Genomic DNA, 27,123 nt, shown 5'->3' on the forward strand with positions numbered 1-27,123 from the left:
GGTGTATTTCATCTTACGGCTCTTAGTTCACAGTCCATTGCTGAGGGAAGTCAGGACAGGAATTCAAGCAGGAACATGGAGGCCCACACTGGAGCAGAGACTATTGAGTCACGATGCTTACTTGCCCTTTCCTTGTGGTTTTCTTATAAAACCAAAGACCACCTTCCCAGAAAGTGGCACTGCCCACAGTGGGCTGGGCCCTTCCACATCAGTTATCTTTTAATACAGAAAGTGCCCCCAGAGGCTTTCCTATAAGTCAGTCAGATGGAGGCAGTCCCTTAGTTGACATTTCTGCCTTCCAGATATGTCTAGGTTTGTGTCACATTGCCAAGACCCAACAACAACAGTCTGGGTATCTGTTTTTGTAGTAGTGTCATGCCAGTTGGTTTCTGTGGTTCTGTAGTATACAGTTTACATTAGGTATTATGATACCCAAAACATTGCTCTTCTCCTTAGGATTGTTTTTTGGTCTTTTTTTGTAGAGACCCACAGAGGTTTCTCAGTGAGTACTTACTCAGGGTCCGAGAATCTGAACTTGCTTTACCCAGCAGGGCTGCATAAGGGAATGATTTGACCACGGATGTGGTTACCATGTGTTTGGAAGGGTCTACACTTGGCTGTGTGGTGTGCTTTGATCTAGCAAGCGGGAGGTCTTTGTTGTAAAAAGTCCTTTTGAAAAGACAGAAGGGGCTGTTGCATTTTGATCCATGTCCTCCCGAAGCTATCCTGTGTTTCTGTCTTTCTCCTCTTCTCTATCTTTCTATCTAAAATAAAAGTTTTTTTATCCCTCTCTCATCCTCATAGGAAATCTTTTCAAAGGTAGGACCTGGCCTCCCACATTTTTTAAATTCTGTATTAACTTTAGGATACTTTTTTCTATTTCTTTCAAGAATGTGATTGGGATTTGGATGGGAATTGCATTGCATTGTATAGCCATTTTTGCAATATTGAAGGCTTATGATTTCCTTATATGACTATGTAACTTGCTACTTTCTGGAATGTGTTTGTCAGACATATCTAAGAGAATTTTTGTGGAATCATTGAGTCTTTTAAGTCTAGGACACTGTCTTCTGTAAATAAGGGTACTTTGATGTCTTTCCTATTTGTATTCCTTTGGTTTCTTATCTTAGCTCTACTGAGACTTCAAATGTTGTATTGAATAAGAGTAGTGAGAGTGAATACCATTACCTCATTTATGTTGTTGAGTTTTTCCTTGTTTACTGTGTTTTGGCCTTTGGTTTGTTATATATAGCCTTTATTATGTTGACATGTTTCTCTGTTTCTAGTTTCTTTAAGACTCTGATCATGAAGGGATATTGAACTTTATCAAAGATTTTTTTATGTCTATTGTGGTGATCATGTTATTCCTTTCCTTTAGTCATTTATCTTTTATATTTGTTGATTGTTGTATTTTGGACTATCCTTGAATCCCTGACATAAAACCAACAAGTATGGTGTATGATCTTTTACATATACCTTTAAATGTAATTTTAAAGTATACATATAAATGTATATGTAAGGAGGGTTTGTTTTAGAGTTGCACACCCTTGCATGTGGAGACCAGAGGCCATTGTTGAATAATTTCCTTAATCACTTCTCCATCTTACTTTTTGAGATAGGATGTCTAAACCCAGAGATAATTGATTTGGTTAGACTGGCTGGCCAGTGAGCTCTAGGGATCTGCCTATCTGCACCCCAAGCTCAACTACTATCACTATCAGTAACCACAATCCACTCCCTTCCCTGGTGTTGGAGTGACAGATGGGTACTGTTGTGCCTGCTTTCTGTGGTTATGAGAAGTCCAAATTTAGATCTTCATGCTTGTGTGGAAATCTCTTTACTGACTGAGCCATCTCTTTGGCCCCATGATTTGAAGGTATCTTATTGGCAATTATTGCATCTATGTTCATCAGGAAAAAAATGGTTCTATAGTGTTTTGTTGTTGTGGGCTTATCCAGTTTTAATAGCAGGGTAATAGTGGCTCTATATAGTGAATCTGGTAGCTTTCCTTTCTTTTCCATGCTGTAGAATGATTGAAGGAGTGTTCATCTTTAGCTCTTCCCTCAGGTTTGGTAGAATTTGGTGTGAATCCATCTGGTCTTTGGCCTGCCTTTGTGGGGAAGACTTTTTTCTTATTAATGTTTCAGTCTTCTTGTTATGGATTTAAGTTGCTTATGTGTTCTTGATTTAATTTTGGTTCATCATGCATGTCTAGGAATTTGTCAGTTTCTTCTAGATCTTCCTTTTTTTATACATTTTCTAAACATTCTCTGGTGTTCCTGGTTTTCACTGGAATCTATTCTAACCTCTCTTTCTGTCCTTGATTCTATGTACTGTTATTTTAGTTTCCATTAATTTCTATCTTGATCTCTACTATTTATTGCTACCTTGTGCTTTTGAGTGTAGCATATTCTTGTTCTTCTAAGGCATTGAAGTATCAATAGGTTATTTTTTTTTAATGTTAAAAAAAGGGGGAATATTTAAACTTTCCTCTTAGAATTGCCTGAGCTGTTTTCCAACGTTCTGGTATGTTGTGCTTTAATTCTTGTTTGGTTATAGGAATTTTTAAAAAAATATTCCTTGAGTTCTTTGGTGACTCTGTTCATCACTTACAATCCCCAAGAATTTCTCTACTTTCTCTTGCTTTTGACTTCAGTTTTATTCCACTATGATGAGGTGGGAAGTTATTTCAAGTCATGGGTATTAGTTGACACTTGCTTTGTGGCCTAGAATGTGACTTCCTCTAGATGGTTCCATGGACTAATGAGAAGACTGTGTATTCCATTGTTTCTGGTTGGAAGAGTCTGTAGACATTTGCTAAATCTAATTAATCTGCTAGATAGTTTAACTCTGGAATTCCTTTGTTGATTTTTAATTTGGCCTAACTAAAGATGAGAGAGGGATATTGAAGTCATACAGTATTATTATATGAGTACCTGCCATATTTTTATGCCCATTAGTGCTTATTTTATGAAATCATGAATTCTAACATTTGGTGCAAATATTTTTGCATATATATATTATTGATATATTTTTGTAGTTATTAATATACAGTGGCCTTTATCTACTCTGGCTAGTTTTGGTTTAAAGTCTACTTTATTAGATATCAGAAGTTATACCAGCTTGATCTTGGCTTTTGTTTGCTTGATGGATTGACTTCTGTCCTTTGGACTCTCAGTCTGTGGATATCTTTACCAGTGAGGTGTGTTTCTTGAACACAACAGATAGTTAGATCTAGTGTTTTAGTCTAGTCAGCCAGTAGTCTGTGTCACTTCATTGGTGAGATAAGACTAGTTACCTCTAAGGTTATTAGCAGAAGGTGCTTACTAATTCCTGTCATTTGATTGGTTGTCTTCTGGTTGATTGGGTTATTATCTGTTCTTTTCTTTCTCCTCTATTAGTATTAGAGATTTTTATTGTTATTGGACTTGAATTCCTTCCATAAATTTGTTATAAAGCCTGCCTCTTTGACCTAAAACCTAATTGTTGACCTTTTGCAAGGAAGCCAAATCAACTTGCAGTAAACATTTGTCCTGATAAGACTGCTTGGTAGAAAGTGTAAGGTAGATGGATACTTTAGCCTAGAGATGAAGAGAGAATCATATGGTGAGTAGAGCAACATAATCTTATAGTTGAACTTTCCAAAAGCTTTACATGCTCTAAATAATTATTAGCAAGTTTGGGTCTAGTCAGAAGTGTAAGATTTACATGAGTTATATTCTCCATTTTTACTAAAGACAGAAAATGAATCCATTTGTAAAATGAATTCAGGTTAGATTTTTAAAGTTTTTAATGTTAAACTCTCAATTTAAAAAAGGGTCTGACCGGCCACACTAGTGGAAGCCCATGGACTGTGGACTGGTGGCTGTGGAGCCCCCATGGGACTGGACTAGGCCCTCTGGATACAGAAGACAGTTGTTTGGCTCGAACTGTTTTGGGGGCACCCAGGCAGGGGGATCGAGATCTGTCTCTGGTCTATGGGTAGGCTTCTGGAATCCTGTGCCTGTGGTGTGACACCTTGCACAGCCTTGGTGCAGTGGGAAGGGGCTTGGACCTGCCTAGGCTCAGTGTGCTGGGCTCTGCTGACTCCCTATGGGAGATCTTGATTTGGGGGATGTGGGGTTGCAGGGTGGCTTGGGAAAGAGGGCTGGGAGGGTGGGAGGAGGGGGGAGTGGGGGGTCTGTAGATAGCATGAGGAGTGAGTAGAAAATTTCTTACTAAAGAAAAATGAAAAAAAAAAAGGGTCTGAAACCTCAGCCCCTGGCAATTCTAGTTTTTAGGAATTATTCTACCACAAGATAGATCTGTTGATAATTCTTCAGAATCCTGGAATTCCAAGTGTCTTCACTGCATTCATTGGCAAGGAACCCATGCCAGAGGTGCCAGCAGTTCCACCATTATTGGCCATACATCATCACAGATTATATGAACTCATAGCACTTGAACTGTCGGCAATATGTCAGTACTGATAAAAAGTACTTGTGTATTCTTTCCTTTTTCTTAACATTCCTCAAAAGAAAAAAACCTGAAGATTTTCAGCATCTGGATTTGGTTTTGGTTAAAATTTCTCCATGGCCATGTTTATGGTCCATTCATAGATGATGCTTATATTGTTGGATATGACTGATTCTAAGTATTAAGCAGGGAGTCATACATTATTTGGACAAAATGCTACAGGAGTTGTGTCATTGTCTTCCATAGCTGAAGCCCAGCATTTAACTAAGACATAGAACAAAGCCTCGGGCTGGGATGTTGGTTCTGTACTCAGTACTCTGTGCTTCAGTGCAGGAGGCTCATGCCCACTCATTTTCTTGTTCCCTTTCCTTCTGACCTAGCTTCCTGGGACTGTCTGTCTCTCTCTGTCTCTCTGTCTGTCTTTCTCTTTCAAAAGCCAAAGAACAAAACAAAAAATCCCCACAAAAAAAGCAAAACAAATAAGCAAAACACCAATAAGACAAACAAACAAACAAACAAACATAAAATGAAACAAAAAGTCCACAAAAACAACATGGAGTCTGTTTTGTGTTGTCCAACTGCTTCTGGGCATGGGGCCTGCTCTGGACTGTGGTTGATATACCCAATGGACACTGCATTAGAGAAAACTGTTTTCCCTTTGCCAGTAGGTATCAGTTCATGGTTGAGGGTGGGAGCCTGTGTCCTCTTCTTCCTCTCAGCACTAGACCCCATCTAGCTTGAACTTGTGAAGGTCTTGTGTGTGCTGCCACAGTCTTTCCCATTCCTGCCCTCCATGCTCCTCCCACCCCTGACCCTGCACTGCCCTAGACCTGTGTGTATCCACAAAGGCTTCAGTATGCTTCCCTCCTGGTTGTGCTTGTTCTCGTCTCATAAAAGCCATCCCTGCTTCTCTGTGCACACAACCAAACATCACAGTGCCAGCCCAGCTTTCTGTGTCCTTGGGAATTGGTATTTATGGACAGTAAAGGCTTTGCTGAATCCCAATTCCAGGAGGAATCTGTGCAGGTTTAGCTTGGGACCAAGTACAAACAGGTGGCAGGAAGTACCTTATAATTACATCTTGGGAGCCCAGGAGAGTAAGGGGTGTGGAAAGGAGTTACATGGAATGAGGTTTATGTTATCCTGGTCTGGACTGCAGATTAGTATAGAGCACTTGCTTAGTGTACACAAGGCTCTGGGTTTGATCACCAGCATTACTGAAAACAAACAAACAAATAAATAACCCAGATCCTAATACTTCTGTCAGTAAATGTGCATATGTATTATGATAGTGATTGTTTCTCCCAGAAAAGCTGTAATTAAAACAGGGTGTGTTTTAGAAGAGCATCTCTAAGACTCATGTAATATTTGATATTTATTAAGTGCCTATCATGTATTAGATGCTTTTCATAATTTATTAAAATTTAGCTTCCAACTGGATATACTATAATCACTTCAAATTTAACACAGGCAGAAATCAGTTGTCATCCTTCATCTGTCTCCAGCCCCCCACTCTAAGACAGTGAGTTTTGTAGTGTTGTTTATTGTAGGTCTTGGTCAGTAGCTCCCTAAGGCTGATGTGGCACACTCATCTTTTCATTCCCAGGCCTAAAATAGATGCTCAAGACTGTTAGGATAGTTGCTTAACTGTAAAGGAGGGTGAATTTTCAGCTTTGCTGCCTAATGGGCAGCATATGGGTAGCCCGTGGGTTAAGTAAGGTGAGGTGGGAATAACCCCTTGCACTGGGGTGATGATGGAGGGAGGTGAGGGACAATCAGAAGGCGTTAAAGTAGGAATGGACGCGGCAGATGGTAGAGAATTGACAAGGTTCAGCTTCCCATTGCCAAATTGTTAGAGAATATTCAACTTTTCTTTTTTTAAGCAAAACCATTTAATATAAAGTATTTTGTTTTAAAAATGCTTGGCTTTAAAAGTTTACTTACTTTATATAAGCTTAAAATTAAAAATAAAGGAACTTCTTATTAGCACATTTTTATAGGTGCTTTGTTTTCTTAAACAGGAACAAGAATGGTAAGTCCAGCATCCTTGAGAAAGCTCCTGGAATCTTGCAAAGATCTTTCCCTCCTTGACGTATCCTTCTGTTCCCAGATTGATAACAGGGCTGTGTTAGAACTCAATGCCAGCTTTCCAAAAGTATTCATAAAAAGGAGCTTTACTCAGTGACTTCACACCTGTTCTGTCATTAAGATCAACATGCTTTGCTGGGATTTGATTTGGGAGATGGCTTTGGTTTTGTTTTGCTTAATTTTTTAATATTGAGAATTAAGACATTTGTAGAATTTAAAGGAAATGTACAATTACTCATTAAATCAAGTGAAAAAAAGAATGTTCTTTAAAATATTGCAGGCACTTTTCTTTAGGAATGTGTGAATTGCTGATGTTATTTCCCATTATGTCGGTCAGTGATATGCTTTAATCAATAATTGTATGTTAAAGGAATAATATGGAAATGCTCTAATTTATTTTAAAGAAATACTTTGGACAATAAAATAATCATAATATTTATGAAAAATAAAGTTGATTTTGCACATCTCCTCTTTGTAAAGAATCTTTATTAAGCTTTTTTACCTGGCAAGTATTTTGTTTGCTGTATACAAAATTGGGAGAGCCAGCTGAAAGGAGAGGCACCGAGAATATAGCTCAGAGCCACAGTGCTCACCCAGTACCAAAGCACCAAAAAAGTAAGTGAAAAAATTCAATTGGAGAGACTTGTTTTTTGTCCAGGACTATTGCTTTTAGATATAATTGGGTTGTTTTTTTTTTTTTTTTTTGGTTGTTTGGCTATTTATTTTGAGACAAGGCTTGCTGTGTAAGCCAGGCTAGCCTCAAATCCAACATCATCAGGTTTCTTCAGCTCCCAAAATGAGATCTTTTTAAGCTGATATATTAATTGTTCAGCTGGAAAATTACTGCTTTTCCCACTTCTCTCTGCATCTTTCTTTGACTGCTAGATATATACAAACATAGGTATATCCAAATACAAGTGGTAAACTGCTGACTGAAGTCATTCCCCAGCTGCCGAGCAGATGAGATGCCCTACAGACTTACCTCGGAGACTTAAGGCTGCTCAGTTACATGTATAACAGCATATGTGTGACTTCACTTAAGGCTGCTCAGTTACATGTATGACGTCATATATGTGACTTCACTTAAGGCTTCTCAGTTACATATATGACAACATATATGTGACTTTATGTAAGGCTGCTTAGTTACATTTATGACATCATATATATGGATTTCACTTAAGGCTACTCAGTTACATGTATGATATCATATATGTGGATTTCACTTAAGGCTGCTCAGTTACATGTATAACAGCATATATATGGACTTTACTTAAGGCTGCTCAGTTACATGTATAACAACATATGTGTGGATCTCATTTATACTTTTTCTATGATTCAAAACTTAGTAATTAGAATTAGTAATAGCTGTCATTCAGGGTCAGGAGGAGAGGAAAACTTTGTTACATAATGAATTGGTTGAATTTTCCTCTTTAGAAAGTAGACAAAAATGCTTCGTTTGTGGCATTCAGAAGTGGAGCCCTATTAACTCTAGAGTATAACAGAGTTTTTTACTCAAGGCAAAAAACGTGATATGCCAACATGCATGTGTGCTGCAGTAATCCTGTAGGTCTGTGCTGTCTCATGATCTGTTTAATTGTATGTTAACTTAAGATGCTGTCTCTCAGTTTGCACGGCCTACATCTCAGTTGCTCATTAGGTGAATGTGACCAGCTCATAGCTACCATGTTGGACATGGGGGTGTAGAACAGTCTCATCATTGCAGAAAGCTTTTGGATAGCAATAGCCGAAATTTTCTCATAGTGTAATTCATTTAAAACTCTCACTAGTACATATATAAGGGCACTTTTTCTTTCAAAGGTGTTAAGCTAGTAAACTTATACATAAGCAAATGGCAGGCATTCAGCATATATTTATTTAACGAGTAATGTATGTGTTTTGAGTTGTCACGTTTTAAAAATGTGAATATCATACATTATTATTACTGTGTTTATTCTTTTTTAGACTATAAAGAATGTAATATGAAATTTAAAGTAGTAAGAGATCTCTTCATGCTCTCTACTCTGAAAAGAGGGGTATGAGAATTACCATCCTGATGAGACTGCAGTGTGCCTTGCCTGGTCCCCTATTTGATGGAAACAAGAATGGTGGGAAGTCCTGCTTAGCTCCCATCTTCATGCACTGGGGCTTTATTTTCGTCTCTGAATGGACATAAACATTTCTGATGTTTTGCCCAATGAGTAGGAAATGTAGAATTGATTACAAGCTTGTGTCTTGAGCTAGCAGTTTACCTTCCCTGAATACTTACTTACTTCATGCCAAGCACTGTTACTGGGTTTGTATTTGCTAACTCACGTCACCCTTTCACTAACCTGTAAAATTGCTGCCATCGCTTACCTATGTCTACAGATGAGGAAATCACTGTAGAAAGGGCTTGATGAGTGCTGATGATCAGCGGCTGACAAAGGCAGCATGGAAACCCAGGGCATTTAACCTGTGCTTTGAAAGTGTTCAGTGTGGCTTCTGTTCTAGAGCAGAGGCCAGGAAACCTGTTGCAGAGCTACGCAGTGACTGTGGGGCTTTGGTAGCTAAGAGGCAAAATTGAAAACCTTTTTGCCACATGACTTTACTAATGAGAAGAATTAAATACATTATAGGAAGATTTCACTTAATTGAAATGTTCCTAACATCAAAATTAATTACAGGAACTAAGGATGGTAGTTAGTGGTAAAGAGCTTGCCTAGCAGTGTGAGTTCCTATATTCAATCCCCAGCACACATACAAACCCCTTACGTGTTTATCTGCTGACACTGGTCTAAAATAAGAATTTGCATATATATGTATATATATCTATGTATATATAGATGTGTGTATATAAACATATATATATATATATATTATGTCTAGAGAGAGAGGGGGAGAGAGAGAATTTTTACACATAGATATTGCCAAATATTTACACAGGTAAGTGAAAAATGGTTTTTATGAAGCATATTCATCACCTGGAAGGAAGGCATTGATGGAATTTTTGGTTAGTATGTGATAGCTTAATCACTTCCAATTGAAGGTTGGATAGAAGCCCCTCTATCACATACTTGAGTAGATTTGGAAATTGGAATTTGCCTTTGCATTTGTATTAAGGCTCCTAACATGTTGCTCAAACTAGTTTGAACTACAGCTTTATGTGAGAGTACAGGTCTTGTCTACCTGTTGATAGTACATGAAGCTATGAAGAAAACTAGATGTTTAAATGTGTTTCATATATATTTGCCCTAGAGTTTTTGATTGAATTTATTACAAAACACTATCAGGTCTGCAGCAAAGGCTAAAATCAAAAGCCATTCACTATGATACTGAATGATACTCTAAACACGAGCTGAATAAGGATGACACCAGTACACATGCCAAAGTGGATAGGGAAAAGCCCATAAGGTCACAACCCTACACAAAGAATTACGAACAACTAAGAAATGCTGAGAGCAGGAGAAATTGTCTTCCAAAAGGAAGAGGATGCCAACTAGCTGTCCAATACCAAAAAGTAAGCCCTTAGAACATACATAAAAGTTAACAGTATACAGACTGAGCAGGTTGTATTTAGGAATACATTGTGTGTGTGTGTGTGTGTGTGTGTGTGTGTGTGTGTGTGTGTGTGTGTGTGTATGTGTATGTGTGTGTGTGTGTGTATTCAAATATACATGTAAAAATTAATGAAAAAGAAAGAGGTCATGAGTTTGAAAGAGCAATGAAGGGAGACAGGCAAAGGAGAAATGTAATTATATAATCTCAGAAATAAAAATTTTGAGAAACCCTACAGGCTGTCAAAAGTCCACGTAAGTTTCCCTCATGTCAACCCCCCCACTCTTATCACTATTTCAATATCTGCCCAGCCTATGCCCAGTCCCATGCCCTCCTAATCACCATACCCCAGTTGCCAACTAAGGCAGAGACTCTCTGCTTTACCAGAGACCACATTGACTACCAGAAGTCCAGGTAGGCTGCTGGCCCACTGAACTCTCCTATCTCTCATACTCTCAGTGCCTGACCATGCTATACTCACTCCTGCACCCTCCCAATTGTCATATCCCAGCCTCAAACTCTACTAGAGACCACACTGGCTACTTGAAGTCCAGCCTCCAACTCAAGTGCGGTCCACCTGCTCAACCACAAGACACACCAACCAAGAAGACCAGAGAGGAAACGGAAACAAAGGAATAAAACACTCACCTAACAAAGACAAACATAGAAATAAGCATCTAGACCTGAAATCACCCCAAGCCCAGAAGCCTAGATGCCAGCATAAGAGCACAATCAACAATAGCCAGGGCAATATATGTCACCACCAGAACCAGCTATCCTACTACAGCAAGCCCTGAAAATTCCAACACAGCTGAAGCACAAGGAAGTGATCTTAAAACCAAGTTATGAAGATGGTTGAGGTGCTTAAAGAAGAAATAAATAAATCTCTTAAAGAAATCCAGGAAGACACAAACAATTGGAGGAAATGAATAAAACTGTTCAAGATCTGAAAATGAAAATTGAAACCATTAAAAAAACACACACACACAAACAGAGGGGATTCTGGAAATGAAAAATCTGGGTAAGCAAACGGGAGCTACAGATGCAAATATCACCAGCAGAATACAAGAAATGGAAGAGATAATCTCGGGCATTGAAGATATAATAGGAGAAATAGATTCATTGGTCAAAGAAGACATTAAATCTAAAAAATTCCTGACACAAAATATCTAGGAAATCTGGAACACTACGAAAAGATCAAACCTAAGAATAATAAGAATAGAAAAACATTACCAGTTCAAAGATCCAGAAAATATTTCAACAAAATTATAGAAGAAAATTTTCCTAACCTAAAGAAGGAGGTGCCTATAAAGGTACAAGAAGTGTACAGAACACCAAATAGATTGGACCATAAAAGAAATTCCTCTCACCACATAATATTCAAAACACTAACCATAGAGAATAAAGAAAGCATATATAAAAGCTGCAAGAGAAAAAGAGCAAGTAACATATAAAGGCAGACTTATTAGATTACACCTGATGTCTTGATGGAGACTCTAAAAGCCAAAAGGGTCTGAATAGATGTCTTGCAGACTCCAAGAGACCCCCAGATGCCAGCACAGACTACTATACCCAGCAAAACTTTCAATCAGCATAGAAGAAAAAACAAAATAGTCTATGATAAAGTCAAATTTAAACAATATCTACCTAAAAAGTCAGTGCTACCTAAGGAAAACTCCAACCCAAGGAGATCAAAGGAGATTAACTTCACCCAAGAAGTCATAATAAATACATAATCTCACACCAGCAAAACCAAAAGAAAGAAAGAACACACAAATATTCACACACAGAGATACACATTCCACCATTACTACCACCACTAACAACAACGACAAAATAACACGTATCAACAAACATTGGTCATTGATACCTCTCAATGTCAATGAACTCAATTCCCCAATAAAAAGACAGAGACCAACAGAATGGATGTGAAAACATCTACCGTTCTGCTGCTTACAAAAAAAAAAATCTCAATATTAAAGATAAATATTACCTCAGAATAAAGGGCTAGAAAAAGTTTTTTCAAGTAAATGGAACTAAGAAGCAAGCTGGTATAACCATTTTAATATTTAACAAAATAGACTTCAATCCAAAAGCAATCAAATGAGAGGTAAGGATACTATATACTCATCAAAGGAAAAATCCACCAAGATGATATTTCAGTTCTTAAGGTCTATGCCCCAAATGCAAGGGTGCCCACAATTGTAAAAGAAATATTGCTAAAGTTTAAATCACACATTGATAGTGGGAAACTTCAATATCACATTCTCACCAACAGGTCATCCAGGCAAAAACTAACAGAGAAATATTAGAGCTAACAGACATTATAAAACAAATGGACCTAACAGATATCTACAGATCATTTCACCCAACACAAAAGAATATATCTTCTTCTTAGTACCTCATGGAACATTCTCCAAATTGATCATATACTTGATCACAAAACAAGTCTCAACAGGTACAAGAAAATTGAAATGAACCCCCGTATCTTATCAGGCCACCACAGATTAAAGCTGGATTTCAACAACAGAAACAACATAAAGCCTACAAACTCATGGAAACTGAACAACTATTGACTGAATGATTATCGGGTCAAGGAAGAAATAAAAAAAAAAATATTAGACTTCCTAGAATTCAATGAAAATAAATGCATAACATACCCAAACTCATGGGATACAATGAAAGCAGCCTAAGAGGAAAGTTCATATCACTAAGTGCCTACATAAAGAAAATGGAGAAATCTCATACTAGCAACTTAGCACATCTGAAAGCTTTATAACAAAATGAGACAAACACATCCAAGAGGAGTAGATGGCAGGAAATAATAAAACTGAGGGCTGAAGTCAATAAAATAGAAATAAACAGAGCAATACGAAGAGTCAATGAAACAGGGTTCGCCCTTTGAGACAATCAAGACAAACACTTATCCAAACTAACTACAATACATAGGAAAAGATATCCAAATTAACAAAATGAGAAATGAAAAGGATAAAACAATAGACACCAAGGAAATTCAAAGAATTATTAGGTCATGCTTTAAAAACCTGTACTCCAAAAAATTGGAAAATTTAAAAGAAATGGTTAATTTTCTCAGTAGATACAATTTACCAAAGTTAAATCAAGATTAGGTAAACAATTTAAATATATTTATAACCCCTAAGGAAATAGAAGTACTGCATAGGAGTCTCTCAACCAGAGCAGGCCCTGCACCTGCACGGGCATCATATTAGAGCTGACTCTGTTGATTTGGGGGGGGGGAGGGGAGGACTGGCCTTGTGAACCTGGGTGGGAGACTTGGCCGGACCCCTCATCTGCCACATAGTGCCCTTGGCAAGGGAGAAAAGGCTTCCCTCCCTCCCTTGCCCCTTGGTACCTGTGACAGGTGGGAGAGCGGGCCCTGAGATCATGAGAGTGGGAGAGATGGCACTGTCCCTCAGCAGCTGCAGCAAATGGCAGAGTGGCCCTGCACCTCACCTGGGCAGCACAATAGAGCTGACCTTGTTGGCAGGAGTGCAGGGGATCCTGCCTGGAAGGTGTGAGAACAGGAGAGCTAACCCTTTTCCCCACCCCTTTCAGTCCCCCTACAACAATTAGGGGAGTGGGCCCTGCACCTTGCCTGGTGGGATGAATGTGGGTGAGCCAGACCCAAAGGCATGAGAGCAGGAAAACTGGCCCACTCCTTACTGCCTGCTGCATTGTGTGAGCTAGCCAGGGCAGTACTGGAGAGCTCATCTGGGTGGGATGCTGACCAATCCAGCTATTACCCAGGCCAGAACCAGAGCTATGAGTTGGCCCACCCAACATCCACCTCATCTATAAACTGCAGGAGCATGTGAAGGGGCTGGACCTGTAGATCCAAAACCTCGGGATTTTTATGACACAGGATGACAAAAGGATATCCAAAAGGAGTCCCAGTGAGAGCTCATTATCATTAGAGCAGCAGAAGCCAGAGGCCTTGAGCCAGAGCAATGACTTATTGTAATGAACACTTACAAGTAAAAATATATGGACTGAAAGGTGTACTCTGTGACTTGCTGGGCCACACTACAGCTTCCACATCAAGACATTTTTTGGTGCATGTGTGTGTGGTTGGTGGGGTTTTGGTTGTTCTTTTAAATTTTGTTTTGTTTTGTGGAGGAGGTTGCAAGGGCAGATGAAGGATGTGAAGAGACAGGGTGATGGGTGGGATCAGGATACATAATATGAAATCCACAAATAATCAATAAAAAGTTTTTAGTGTTTATAGCAAAATGTAAACAAAAATTCTTTCAAAATACTATTTCAAAATTTTGCATTATATGAAAAATAAGCATTATACAGACATCTACTTTGTAACATAATAGCTTACCTTTGTTAATATAAAATACATGCTTACAAAGAAAAATAAATAAATAAATAAAAGTCTCCCAACCAAAAAAAACCCAGGGCCAGATGGCTGTAGTGCAGAATTCTACCGATTTCAAAGAAGAACTAATTCCAATACTAATTCTCAAGTAATTCCACAAAATAGAAACAATAGGAACATTGCCAAATTCATTTTATCAAGCCATAGTCATGCTGATAACCAAACCACACAGAGATTCAGCAAAGAAAGAAATTACAGACAAATTTCCCTTATGAACATAGATGCAAAAATACTCAACAAAATACTTGGAAACCTAGTCCAAGAATACATCAAAAAGATTATCTACCATGACCAAGTAGGCTTCATCCCAAAGATGCAGGGATGGTCCAACAGGAAGTCAATCAAGGTAATCCACCATATAAACAAACTGAAAGAAAACACACACACACACACACACACACACACACACACACACACACACACACACACACAACACACGGTCCTCTCATTAGATGCTGAAAAAGCCTTTGACAAAATCCAATCCTCCCTGTAGGGAGCCGCCATTCTAAGATGGCGCCAACTTCCTGGTAGCCTAGCTGTAAACAACTCCATATTTGGCTATGTTCTTAGGACTACGTGTCCTGAGGTCCGCACATGCGTGAGTATGGTAATTGACTTTATGTCCTCAGCCTATCCCGTGGCTCCTCGTGCTTGCATTCTGGCGGGATCCAATCACAGACTGACCCATTTGCTTGAATCCCCATATAAGCAGCTGCACTTTAATCCTCAGGGCCCCTCACCTCCAGCTCTCCCTTAATCAAGAGGCGCTCCAATAAAGTGTGATCTGAGAAGAATCCTCGAGTAGTGGTTGTTCTTCCTTGCTGGCCAAGGAGCTCGCCGCACCTCCCTTTCATTATAAAAGCCTTGGAGATTAAAGACTGAGTGTCTCAAGCAGACCCACAGGCAGAGACCTTCCACTGAGTGGAACAAGGAGATCCACATGCAGATCTGGGGAACTCCACCCAGACACCAAGGAGGAAACTCTAGGCAGTCGGGTACTATGATGATACACAAATATATGATGTGTTATGGGAAAGGGAGGGGGGAGGGAGGAAGGAAGGGAGGGAAAGAGAGAGACATAATGGTTCATGTTCAGTGGACAGAGGCACATGTGAAGAGGTAGAAGCAGTGAGGAGTAGAGGTGGACTGATTGACACCCAGGGCCATGGTGATGTCTGTGCCTAGTCTGATACCAGAGACCATGACTAGGCTCATGGCCCTGTTGCAGCCATGATCTGTGTTGATGTCTGTTGCTCCTGATACTGCCAAAGGCAAGAGGAAAGTGCTGAACAGAATTGGTCCTGCCCCTCACTGGCTTCAACACTGGAGAGAACTGTGAACTGTTCTGCCTCTCACCAAATGCAGTACTCTGGAAAACGGGTTCTGCACCTCAACTGGGCAGTACAATAGAGCTGATCCTATTTGCAGAGGGATGGGTGAGCTGGCCCTGAGGGCATGAGAATGGGAGAGCAGGTCCTGCCCCTCCCCCGCTTCTGCCATGAAGTGGCATGGGTGAGGAAAAGATGCCCTCCTCCCCCTCATCCCACCCCCCACTGCTTCCTGTGACAGGTGGGAGAGCTGGCCCTTCCCCTTACCAGCTTCAGCATTCGGGAAAGGGGGCCCAGCACCTCGCACAAGCAGCAGAGTAGAGCTGACCCTGTTGACTAGGATGGGAGTGAACTGGCACTGAGAACATGAACTTGGAAGATCTAGCCTCACCCCTCATCTGCCAGATGGTGATGTAGGTGAGGGAGTCCCCTACCCCTTGCCTTTAGCAGTTAGGAGAGCTGGCCCTGAGGTCATAAGAACAGAAAAACTGTTCCTGCCCCTCTACAGGAAAGCAGGAGAACCAATCCTGTTCTCTGCTCATCACTGCAAGGGGTGAACAAGCCAGGCAATTCCAGAGAGCTCAACCTGGTGGTGAGGATAGGGGAGAGCTGATGAGCTGACTAACCCTGCAACTACTCAGACCCAGAAGAAGGTTTATGAGATGCAGAGCTGCAGGATCTCTGTGACGCAGGGCAACAATAGGATATCCAAGAGGAGTCCCAGTGAGGGCCCAGGATCAATAGTGTAGCAGAAACCAGAGGCCTGGATCCAGACCAATGATGCTTTGCAGTGAACACTTGCAAGTGAAGATGTATGGACAAAAGGATTTACTGTGTGACTCATTGTGTCACACTACAGCTTCCATAATGAGATTTTTCTTTCTTTTTTTTTCTTTTCTCTTTTTTCTTCTCTTAAATTTTATTTCATTGTATTTTGTTGGGAGCATTCAAGGGCAGAGGGTAGATATGAAGGGATGGGGAGATAAATGAGATTGAGATGCATGATATAAAAGATACAATGAATAAATAAAAAGAAAGTTAAAAAATAAAAATAAAAGTCTTGAAGAGATCAGAGACACAAAGGGCATACCTAGGCATAATAAAGGCAATTTGCAGCAAGCCTAATGACAACATCAAATTAAATGGAGAGAAACTCAAAGCAAATCATCTAAAATCAGGAACAAGACAAGGCTGCCCACTCTCCCCATATCTATTCAATATAGTACTTGAAGTTCTAGCTAGAACAATAAGACAACTGAAGGAGATCAAAAGGTTAAAATTGGAAAAGAATGTCAAAGTATTGTTATTTGCCAATGATATGATAGTATACATAAGTGACTCCAAAAATTCTAATAGGAAATTTCTACAGCTTATACACACCAGTGAAGTGGCTTGATATAAGATTAACTAAAAAAAATCAGTAGCACTCCTATATACAAATGACAAACAGACTGAGAAAGAAATCAGGGAAACAGCACCCTTCACAATAGCCACAAATAACATAAAATGTCTTGAGGTAGCTCTAACCAAGCAAGTTAAAGACTTGTATTATGAAAACTTCAAGTTCTTTGAAGAAAAAAAAATTGAAGAAGATATCAGAGAATGGAAAGATCTCCCATGCTCATTGATTGGTAGAATTAATATAGTAAAAATGACTATCCTAACAAAAGCATGCAATTCACATAAAAATTCCAACACAGTTCTTTACAGATCTTGGAAGAACAACACTCAACTTCATATAGAAAAACAAAAAAACCCAGGATAGCTAAAAGAATAAAAGCACTTCCAGTGGTATTATCATCCTTGGTTTCAAGCTGTGCTATAGAGATATAGTAATAAAAACTGAATGGTATTGACTTAAAACAGACACATCGATCAATGAAATAAAATTGAATACCCAAACATAAATCCACACACTTGTGTACACCTGATTTTTGATAAAGGAGCCAGAAATACAAAATAGAGAAAGAAAACGTCTTCAAAAAAATGGTGATGGTTTAATTGGATATCAGAATGTAGAAGAAAACAGATCCACCCTGTACTTCACTCAAGTCCAAGCGGATCAAAGACTTTAACATAAAACCAGATACACTTAACCCAATAGAAGAGAAAGTGGGGAATGGCCTTGAATGCACTGGCACAAGAGACACTTCCTGAATGGAACACCAATAGTACAGAGACTAAGATTAACAATTATTAAATGGGACCTCATGAAACTGAAAAGCTTATGAAAGACAAAGGGCACCATCAATAGGACAAAAAGAGAGACTACAGAATGGGAAAAGATCTTCACCAGCTTCACATCAGATAGAGGGCTAATATCCAAAATATATAAAGAGCTCAGGAAACTAGATATTGAGGAAACAAATAATCCAATTTTAAAACTGAAGTACAGATCATAAAAGAAAGTTCTCAATACAGAAAAACAAAATGGTTGAGAAACACTTATGTTCAACATTCTTAGGCACCAGGGAAATGCAAATCAAAACTTTTTGAGATTCCATCTTACACCTGTCAGAATGGCTAAGATCAATAACACAAATGACAGCTCATGCTTGCAATGATGTAGAGCAAAGGGAATACACCTTCATTGCTAATGGGAGTGCAAACTAGTACAACCACTACGGAAATCAATATTGTGGTTCCTCAGATAACTGGGACCTCAAAGGACACTTCATACTACCACAAAAATACTTGTTCAACTATGTTAGTCATAGCAGCTTTATTCATAATAGCCAGAAACTGGAAACTACCTTGATGTCCCTCAACTGAAGAATAGATAAAGAAGATGTGGTAACACAATACAGTGTTACTCAGCTGTTTAAAAAATGACATTATGAAATTTGCAGACAAATGGATGAAACTGGGAAAAATCATCCTGAGTGATGTAACCCAGACCCAGAAAAACAAACATGATATGTATTCACTTATAAGTGGACATTAGTTGTTAGATTGATAATTATGCTATAATCCACAGACCCAGAAAGACTATGTAACAAGGAGGGCTCTAAGGTGGACACAAGGATCTCCCTGGGAAGTGGAAATAGAATAGATTTTGGGGGTGGACTTGGAGTGGTTGGGAATGGGAGCAGATGGGATCAGGTGGGCTGAGGGGGATGGAAGGAGAGAATACTGAGAAACAACTGGAATTGGAGGGTATTTGGGCAGGTCAGGGATGACCTGGTTCAGTAGAAACTCTCAGGATTCTATGAAGATGAGTCTAACAAGGACTCCTACTAATGGAGAACCGGCCATCTTCTGTAACCAAGCAAGACTTCCAGAGGTAGGACTGGAACACCAACCCAGTCACAAAACCTGCAACCTATAATCTATCCCACTTGCAAGGTGTACGGGGAAAATGGAGAAGCATAATTTATGGAAATGGACAACCAATGACCAGTATAATTAAGGCCCACACCATGAGAGGGAGCCCATGCCCTACACTGCCTAGATGACCAGGAATTGGAGGCTGGATAGCTCATAGATATATGATAGAAAACAAAAATCAATAAAATGATTCCTGATGATATCCTTATATACTCATATATCAGAGCCTAGTCAACTGTCACCAAAGAGGCTACTACCAGCAGTTGATGGGAGCAGATGCAGAGACCCACAGCCAAATATTATGCAAAGAGAGAGCCCAATTTGGAGGCTCTCTATTGGGACCCTCACCTTGGAGCTTGGAGAACATACTGGAAGAGAGGAGGAAAAAATATAGGAGCCAGAGAGGTTGAGGATACCAGGAGAACACAGCGCACAGACTTCAACTAAGCAGTGCTCATAGGGGCTCGCAGAAACTGAAATGACAGTCATGGAGCCTGCATGAGTCTGTGCTTGGTCCTCTGAATTTGTTAAGTTTGTTAGCTTGGTGTTTTTGTGGGAACCTTAACAGTGGGAGTGGGAGTGTCTCTATTTGCCTACACCTGGGACCCTTTTCTTCCTACTGGGTTGCCTTGTCCAGCCTTAATATGAGGGTTTGTGCCTAGTCTTGTTCTAGCTTGTTACATCTACTTGGTGGATATCCCTTGAGGTCTGCTCTTTTCTGAAGGGAAATGGAGGAGGACTGGGTCTGGGCAATAGGGAGGGGGGGTGGAAGAGAGCAGAAGCTGAAGTCAGGATGTATGGAAAACAAACAAATTTTTTTTAAAGTCTTGTATTTGTGAGATAATGAAACAAAGTAAGTGGAGTCAGTAAAAATTACATGTGGCTGCTGAATCTATTAGTAATGAATGTTTGTCTTTTAGTTTACTTGAAATTATAGAGTGTTACTGCTAGCAGACTTTTTAAAACTGTTAAGCCATTTATCAGCATTATATTTAGTTTCTTTTCTTTTGGCACATTTGATGTGATATGTCATAACTTGGTAACTGCTCTGAAAATCTTGTCAGTGATCCTTAAATGCCAATCACTGCCTTATTTGCATACTGACTATATATTGCTATATTCCTAGGCTTCAAATATGACACAGTTGGGAGAGCTAGCCTTCTGGCAAAGGTCATTATTTTAATCACAAATCATAATGGCTATATATCTTATAAAAATTGGAAGGGCCAGGTTTTTCCCTTGGAACAGTAGAGAGTATATCCAAGACACTTGCTTATAAATGTGAATTTTGGACATAAGGTTTTTGCATTTGACGGTTTTTTAAACAAAAATGGTGTTTCTGTCAGAAATGACACTTTCAAGGGGAGTTTTTCAAAGTGTTCTGTAAAGTGATGTAAAGACTGACGACGTCACTATGAAAACAATGAGAATTATTACAGCATTATCATCTTATGATGTGATAGACTGTAGAATATACAAAACCCATTTCTTCTGATGCAGGGAAGGCTCTGTGCAGGTAACTAAAAGACGTCTTGGATTTTGTTTGCATAAGATGTTCATGTCTGGTGGCTCCAATTGTGAGGTGTGTTTTGGAATAATGTGTATCAATGTCTCCCTGGCTCACTTTTGAAACTGATCAATTCAGGACACTGCAGAATATAATGGAAGATTTGGGCTAATTGATTTGTATCACAGCCCTTATAATCAAGACCTCAGCTTCTTCAACCATGGGTCATGAGATGAAACTGAATGGGAGGTAGCATAATTAGGCTACTGTCAAAAATTTCCGAATGTGCAAATGGCAAATATTCATTCAAAATCAAATGTACTTTGAATCTGCAGTGTTTCTAGCAATACTTAATGATGCTGCAGTGTGTGCTCTCTGAAGATTTACTTCTGAACACACATGTGCACTTTGCACTGTGGGTGCCGTCCATTAACCATAGTGAACAACAACTGCCTGGAACACCTTGGTTCAGATTCCAGACTCTTGTATATTGTGAACAACAGTGTTTTTACTGTGCATAGGTATTCTCTTCCTTTAAAGAAACAATGATGTAATTATGGAGAATAAGGATCTTCAATATTGTCCTGTCATTTCTTAGTATATAAGTACCAAACTAGTAATCTTTGAATTGTATTGTGTCAGAATGAGTGTTTGACTTTAACAGTTGTTGTTTGAGTTGCTGACCAGTTTCATTCAAAATCATTAAACAAATTTTAGCCTGGGAGTAGAAAAGAATTTCTAACTATGTCTGAAATGACCTGAAACATATCCCTGCTATTTTGTACTACACATTTACATGAAGCAGTGTTCTCAGTATTGACAATTATAAAGTAAAACATCGATCATCTCTTAGAAATGTGGAAGATGCTGCAGAATCAAATATTCAGATAAATTTTAATTCTTAGTGGAAAAATAAGTCATACCCATCTTATTGATACCCAGAATTTGTTTCCATCTTAATAGTAAAATTTTTGTTTACAGAATAATTTTAAAATAAGTTTATTTATGACATATTATCAATAAGCACTTGACTGGTATACCTACTTTATATGCCAGTATATACTGAGATTCATGTAGCACAGTGGTTCTCAACCTTCCTAATGCTGTTATCCTTAATACAGTTCCTCGTGCTGTGGTGACCCCCAAACATAAAATTATTTTTGTTGCAACTTCATAACTGTAATTTTGCTTCTGTTTTGAATCATGATGTAAATATTTTGGAGATAAACGTTTGGCAAAAGGGTTGTGTCCCACAGTTTGGGAACTCCTGATGTGGACATTTATGAGGTACAAAGGAGTCAGTGGTGGAAATTTTTTTAGAAATGCTCATCTCGAAGAGGATAACCTCAGACCATGAAGTGGCGTCATTTGCATGGATGCAATTTAAACTCTCATTATCTGTGTTTGCCATTAAGTAAACTTTAAACTAGTTTTCAGGGCACTTCTTTGCACCTTCTTTGTGACTAAAATTTTGTGTGGTTTGTTAACCTTAACTAAAGTTTGATACAATATTGTCCTCTTTTCCTTTAAAAAATGTATCATGATGGGGCTTGGAGAGATGGCGCAGCTGTTAAGAGTACTTGCTGCTTCTACAGAGGAATTGAGTTCAGTTCCCAGCACTCACACAACAGCTCAAAAACATTTGTAACTCCAATTCCAGAGAATGTGATGCCTTCTTTTGGCCTCCATGGGCACCAAGCAGTGGTGAACATACATACATGTAGGTGAACATTTACGCACGTAAAATAAAAAATAATATTTTTTTAAGTATCATGAATTTGGTTTTTGTAGAAACAAATCTCATAATTAGTTATGTTGTTATTCCAAAATTCTTATTCATGTGCAAACTATGGTGAGCTGGGATGAAATGAATGTCATGAACTAAACCAATTGTACATCTGTTTGGTCTGCATATTGATGGTTTTGTGCCAGGCACAGCTTGGGGGAGCAGAACATGGTATAGATAACAGTCCACTGAGAATTTTTCAGAATCAGTGTGTGCCAAGGCAAAGATCTAGGGAAATAAGTATTGGTTGAAGTTAAGTTGGTGTCTTGATAACTGAGCTTCAGGGCCTTGAGAAGCCAGTGGAGACTCTGGTGGTGAGCTGCTGTAAAGTTTCTAATGTTTCCCAGGATCCCGTAGACTATCTGCTAATATCTGGAGACTTTAGTGTTTCAGAACATAATTTGGAAAATGTCACTGAGTAGTACTAAATAGTAATAAGTATTTACTACAGTAACTTTTAAACAAATCTACCAAAGACTATGCTTTGTTATCACCAATGAAAATATTTTACATATCACTTAAGACCTAAAAGTAGATTAAAACCATAGTGACATTATTCTTGCAATGTATCTCTAGGCTGTGGGTTCCAGGGTCTACAGCAAAAACAAACAAAACAGCCCAGTCAGTATGATGCTTTCTACTTTGACTCAATAACTAAATTTAATTTTTATCCATGTATTAGATTTTACTTTTGATATCTTAGACCAAATGATAGTTGGGAATGTCTAAAGGGACTTCTGTATTATCTGTCAATAGTTTCTTCTCAGACAGACACATTTATGTGTAGTCACAAATGTTTATGCGTATGCAACTAGTTCAAGTCTCTCTAGTAAACGAGTGTTTGTTTTGTTAGATCTTTTTGCCTGGGAGGTTGTTTCTGCGGCATTTTCTCTAGAATACTTACAAGTCCCAGATCCAATTACATGCAACACAGGCCCAAGAACTGGCATAATATTCTTTTTTTTTAAATTTTATTTATTTATTTATTTATTTTTATTTTACAATACTATTCAGTTCTACATAATAGCCACAGATTCCCTTGTTCTCTCCCTTCCTGCCCCCCTCCCCTTCCCCCCAGCCCACTCCCCCATTCTCACCTCCTCCAGATCAAGGTCTCCCCCGAGGACTGAGACCGACCTGATAGACTCAGTCCAGGCAGGTCCAGTCCCCTCCTCCCAGATTGAGCCAAGCGTCCCTGTATAAGTCCCAGGTTTCAAACAGCTAACTCATGCAATGAGCCCAGGACCTGGTACCACTGCTTAGATGCCTTCCAAACAGATCAAGCCAATCGACTGCCTCACCTATTCAGAGGGCCTGATCCAGTTGGGGGCCCCTCAGCCTTTGGTTCATAGTTCATGTGTTTCCATTCATTTGGTTATTTGTCCCTGTGCTTTATCCAACATTGGTTTCAAGAATTCTTGCTCATATAAACCCTCCTCTTTCGCACTAATTAGACTCCCAGCGCTCCACCCAGGGTCTAGCCATAGATGTCTGCACCCAGATTCCTCAGTCCTTGAATGGGGTTTATGGCACAACTATTAGGGTGTTGGGCCATCCCATCACCAGAGTAGGTCAGTCCCGACTGTCTCTCGACCATTGCCAGCAGTCTTTTGTGGGGGTATCTTTGTGGATTTCTGTGGGCCTCTTTAGCTCTTTGTTTCTCCCTTTTCTCATGTGGTCTTCATTTACCATGGTCTCCTATTCTTTGCTCTCCATCTCTTTTCTTGATCCAGCTAGGATCTTCCACTCTCTTTCCCTTGACCCTCGCCCTTCATTGCTTCCACTCATGTCCAGGCTGTTCATGTAGATCTCATCCATTTCTCTGTGTCTTTCTTGGGGTCCCATTTTCCAGGTAGCCTCACTGGTGATGTGAGTAGCAGTCCAGTCATCCTTGTTCCACATCTAGCATCCTCCTATGAGTGAGTACATACCATATTTGTCTTTCTGAGTCTGGGTTACCTCACTCAGGATGATTTTTTCTAGATCCATCCATTTGCCTGCAAACCTCATGATGTCATTGTTTTTCTCTGCTGAGTAGTATTCCATTGTGTATATGTGCCACAATTTATTTATCCATTCTTCAGTTGAAGGGCATCTAGGTTGTTTCCAGGTTTTGGCTATTACAAACAATGCTGATATGAACATAGCTGAGCAAGTGCTCTTGTGGTATGATTGAGCATTTCTTGGGTATATGCCCAGGAGTGGTATAGCTGGATCTTGGGGGAGATTGATTCCCAATTTTCTAAGAAAGCGCCATATTGATTTCCAAAGTGGTTGTACAAGCTTGCATTCCCACCAGCAGTGGAAGAGAGTTCCCCTAGCTCCACATCCTCTCCAGCATAAGGTGTCTTCAGTGTTTTTGATCTTAGCCACTCTGACAGGCGTAAAGTGGTATCTCAGAGTTGTTTTGATTTGCATTTCCCTGATGATTAGGGATGTTGAGCAATTCCTTAAATGTCTTTCAGCCATTTGAGTTTCCTCTGTTGAGAATTCTCTGTTTAGTTCTAAAGCCCATTTCTCAATTGGACTGTTGGTCGTTTTGATGTCTAATTTCTTGAGTTCCTTATATATTCTGGATATCAGTCCTCTGTCAGATGTGGGGTTGGTGAAGACCTTTTCCCATTCTGTAGGCTGTTGCTTTGCCTTGTTGACCGTATCCTTTGCTCTACAAAAGCTTCTCAGTTTCAAGAGGTCCCATTGATTGATTGTTTCTCTCAGTGTCTGTGCTACTGGTGTTATTTTTAGGAAGTGATCTCCTATGCCAATACATTCAAGATTCCTTCCTACTTTCTCTATTAGCAGGTTCAGAGTGGCTGGATTTATGTTGAGGTCCTTGATCCACTTGGACTTAGGTTTTGTGCACGGTGACAGATATGGATCTATTTGCAGCCTTCTACATGTTGATATCCAGTTATGCCAGCACCATTTGTTGAAGATGCTTTCTTTTTTCCATTGTACCCTTTTGGCTTCTTTGTCAAAAATTATATGTTCATAGGTGTGTGGGTTAATGTCAGGGTCTTCAATTCGATTCCATTGGTCCACATGTCAGTTTTTATGCCAATACCAAGCTGTTTTTGACTGTAGCTCTATAGTAGAGCTTGAAGTCAGGGGTTGTGATGCTTCCAGAGGTTGTTTTATTGTACAGGATTCTTTTGGCTATCCTGGGTTTTTTGTTTTTCCATATGAAGTTGAGTATTATTCTTTCCAGGTCTGTGAAGAATTGTGTTGGTATTTTGATGGGGATTGCATTGAATCTGTAGATTGCTTTTGGTAAGATTGCCATTTTTACTATGTTAACCCTGCCTATCCATGAGCATGGGAGATCTTTCCATTTTGTGACATCTTCTTCAATTTCTTTTTTCAGGGACTTAAAGTTCTTGTCATATAGGTCCTTCACTTGCTTGGTTTGTGTTACCCCAAGGTATTTTATGTCATTTGTGGCTATTGTAAAGGGTGATGTATCTCTAATTGCCTTCTCAGCTTCTTTGTCCATTGTATATAGGAGGGCTACTGATTTTTTTGAGTTGATCTTGTATCCTGCTATGTTGCTGAAGGTGTTTATGAGCTTTATCAGTTCCTGGGTGGAATCTTTGGGGGTCACTCAAGTATACTATCATGTCATCTGCAAATAGGGAAAGCTTGACTTTTTCCTTTCCAATTTGTATCCCCTTAATCTCCTTATGTTGTCTTATTGCTCTGGCTAGAACTTCACGTACTATATTGAATAAGTATGGGGAGAGTGGACAGCCTTGCCTCGTTCCTGATTTTAGTGGAATTGCTTTGAGTTTCTCTCCATTTAATTTGATGTTGGCTGTTGGCATGCTGTAAATTGCCTTTATTATGTTTAGGTATGTTCCCTGTATTCCTGATCGCTCCAAGACTTTTATCATGAAGGGATGTTGGATTTTGTCAAATGCCTTTTCCTCATCTAGTGAGATGATCATGTGGTTTTTTTCTTTGAGTTTGTTTATATGGTGTATTACATTGACTGACTTTTGTATGTTGAACCACCCTTGCATCCCTGGGATGAAGCCTACTTGATCATGGTGGATAATTGTTCTGATGTGTTCTTGGAGTCTGTTTGCCAGTATTTTATTGAGTATTTTTTCATCAATGTTCATGAGGGAGATCGGTCTGTAGTTCTCTTTCTTTGTTGCATCCTTGTTCAGTTTAGGAATCAGGGTAATTGTAGCCTCATGGAAGGAGTTTGGTAATGTTCCTTCTGTTTCTATTATGTGGAACAATTTAGAGAGTATTGGTATTAACTCTTCTTTGAAGATCTGGTAGAATTCTGCGCTGAAACCATCTGGTCCTGGGCTTTTTTTGGTTGGGAGACTTTTAATGACTGTTTCTATTTCCTTAGGGGTTATTGGACTGTTTAAATAGTTTATCTGGTCTTGATTTAACTTAGGTATGTGGTACCTATCCAGAAAAATGTCCATTTGTTTTAGGTTTTCCAGTTTTGTGGAGTAGATGTTTTTGAAATATGACCTTATAATTCTCTGGATTTCCTCAATGTCTGTTGTTATATCCCCCTTTTCAGTTCTGATTTTGTTGATTTGGTTTCTCTCTTTCTGTCTTTTGGTTAGTTTGGATAAGGGCTTGTCTATCTTGTTGATTTTCTCAAAGAACCAACTCTTTGTTTCATTAATTTTTTGTATTATTCTCTTAGTTTCTAATTTATTAATTTCAC

General features: G+C 39.2%; 1 protein-coding gene across 2 annotated transcripts in view; it reads left to right on the forward strand.

Moving 5' to 3' along the window:
• The window catches only part of Fbxl4 (F-box and leucine rich repeat protein 4), an 81,834-nt gene extending 74,825 nt beyond the window's left edge, over nucleotides 1-7,009 (forward strand). For both annotated transcript variants that reach the window (XM_076564010.1, XM_006979253.4), the window contains exon 9: nucleotides 6,477-7,009. In XM_076564010.1, the coding sequence (XP_076420125.1) occupies nucleotides 6,477-6,640 (164 nt within the window). In that variant the 3' untranslated portion in view covers nucleotides 6,641-7,009. The remainder of the gene's footprint in view (nucleotides 1-6,476) is intronic.
• The last annotated feature ends 20,114 nt before the right edge of the window (nucleotides 7,010-27,123 follow it).

Source organism: Peromyscus maniculatus, chromosome 2 (assembly GCF_049852395.1).
Source record: "Peromyscus maniculatus bairdii isolate BWxNUB_F1_BW_parent chromosome 2, HU_Pman_BW_mat_3.1, whole genome shotgun sequence".
NCBI classification, from domain to species: domain Eukaryota; kingdom Metazoa; phylum Chordata; class Mammalia; order Rodentia; family Cricetidae; genus Peromyscus; species Peromyscus maniculatus.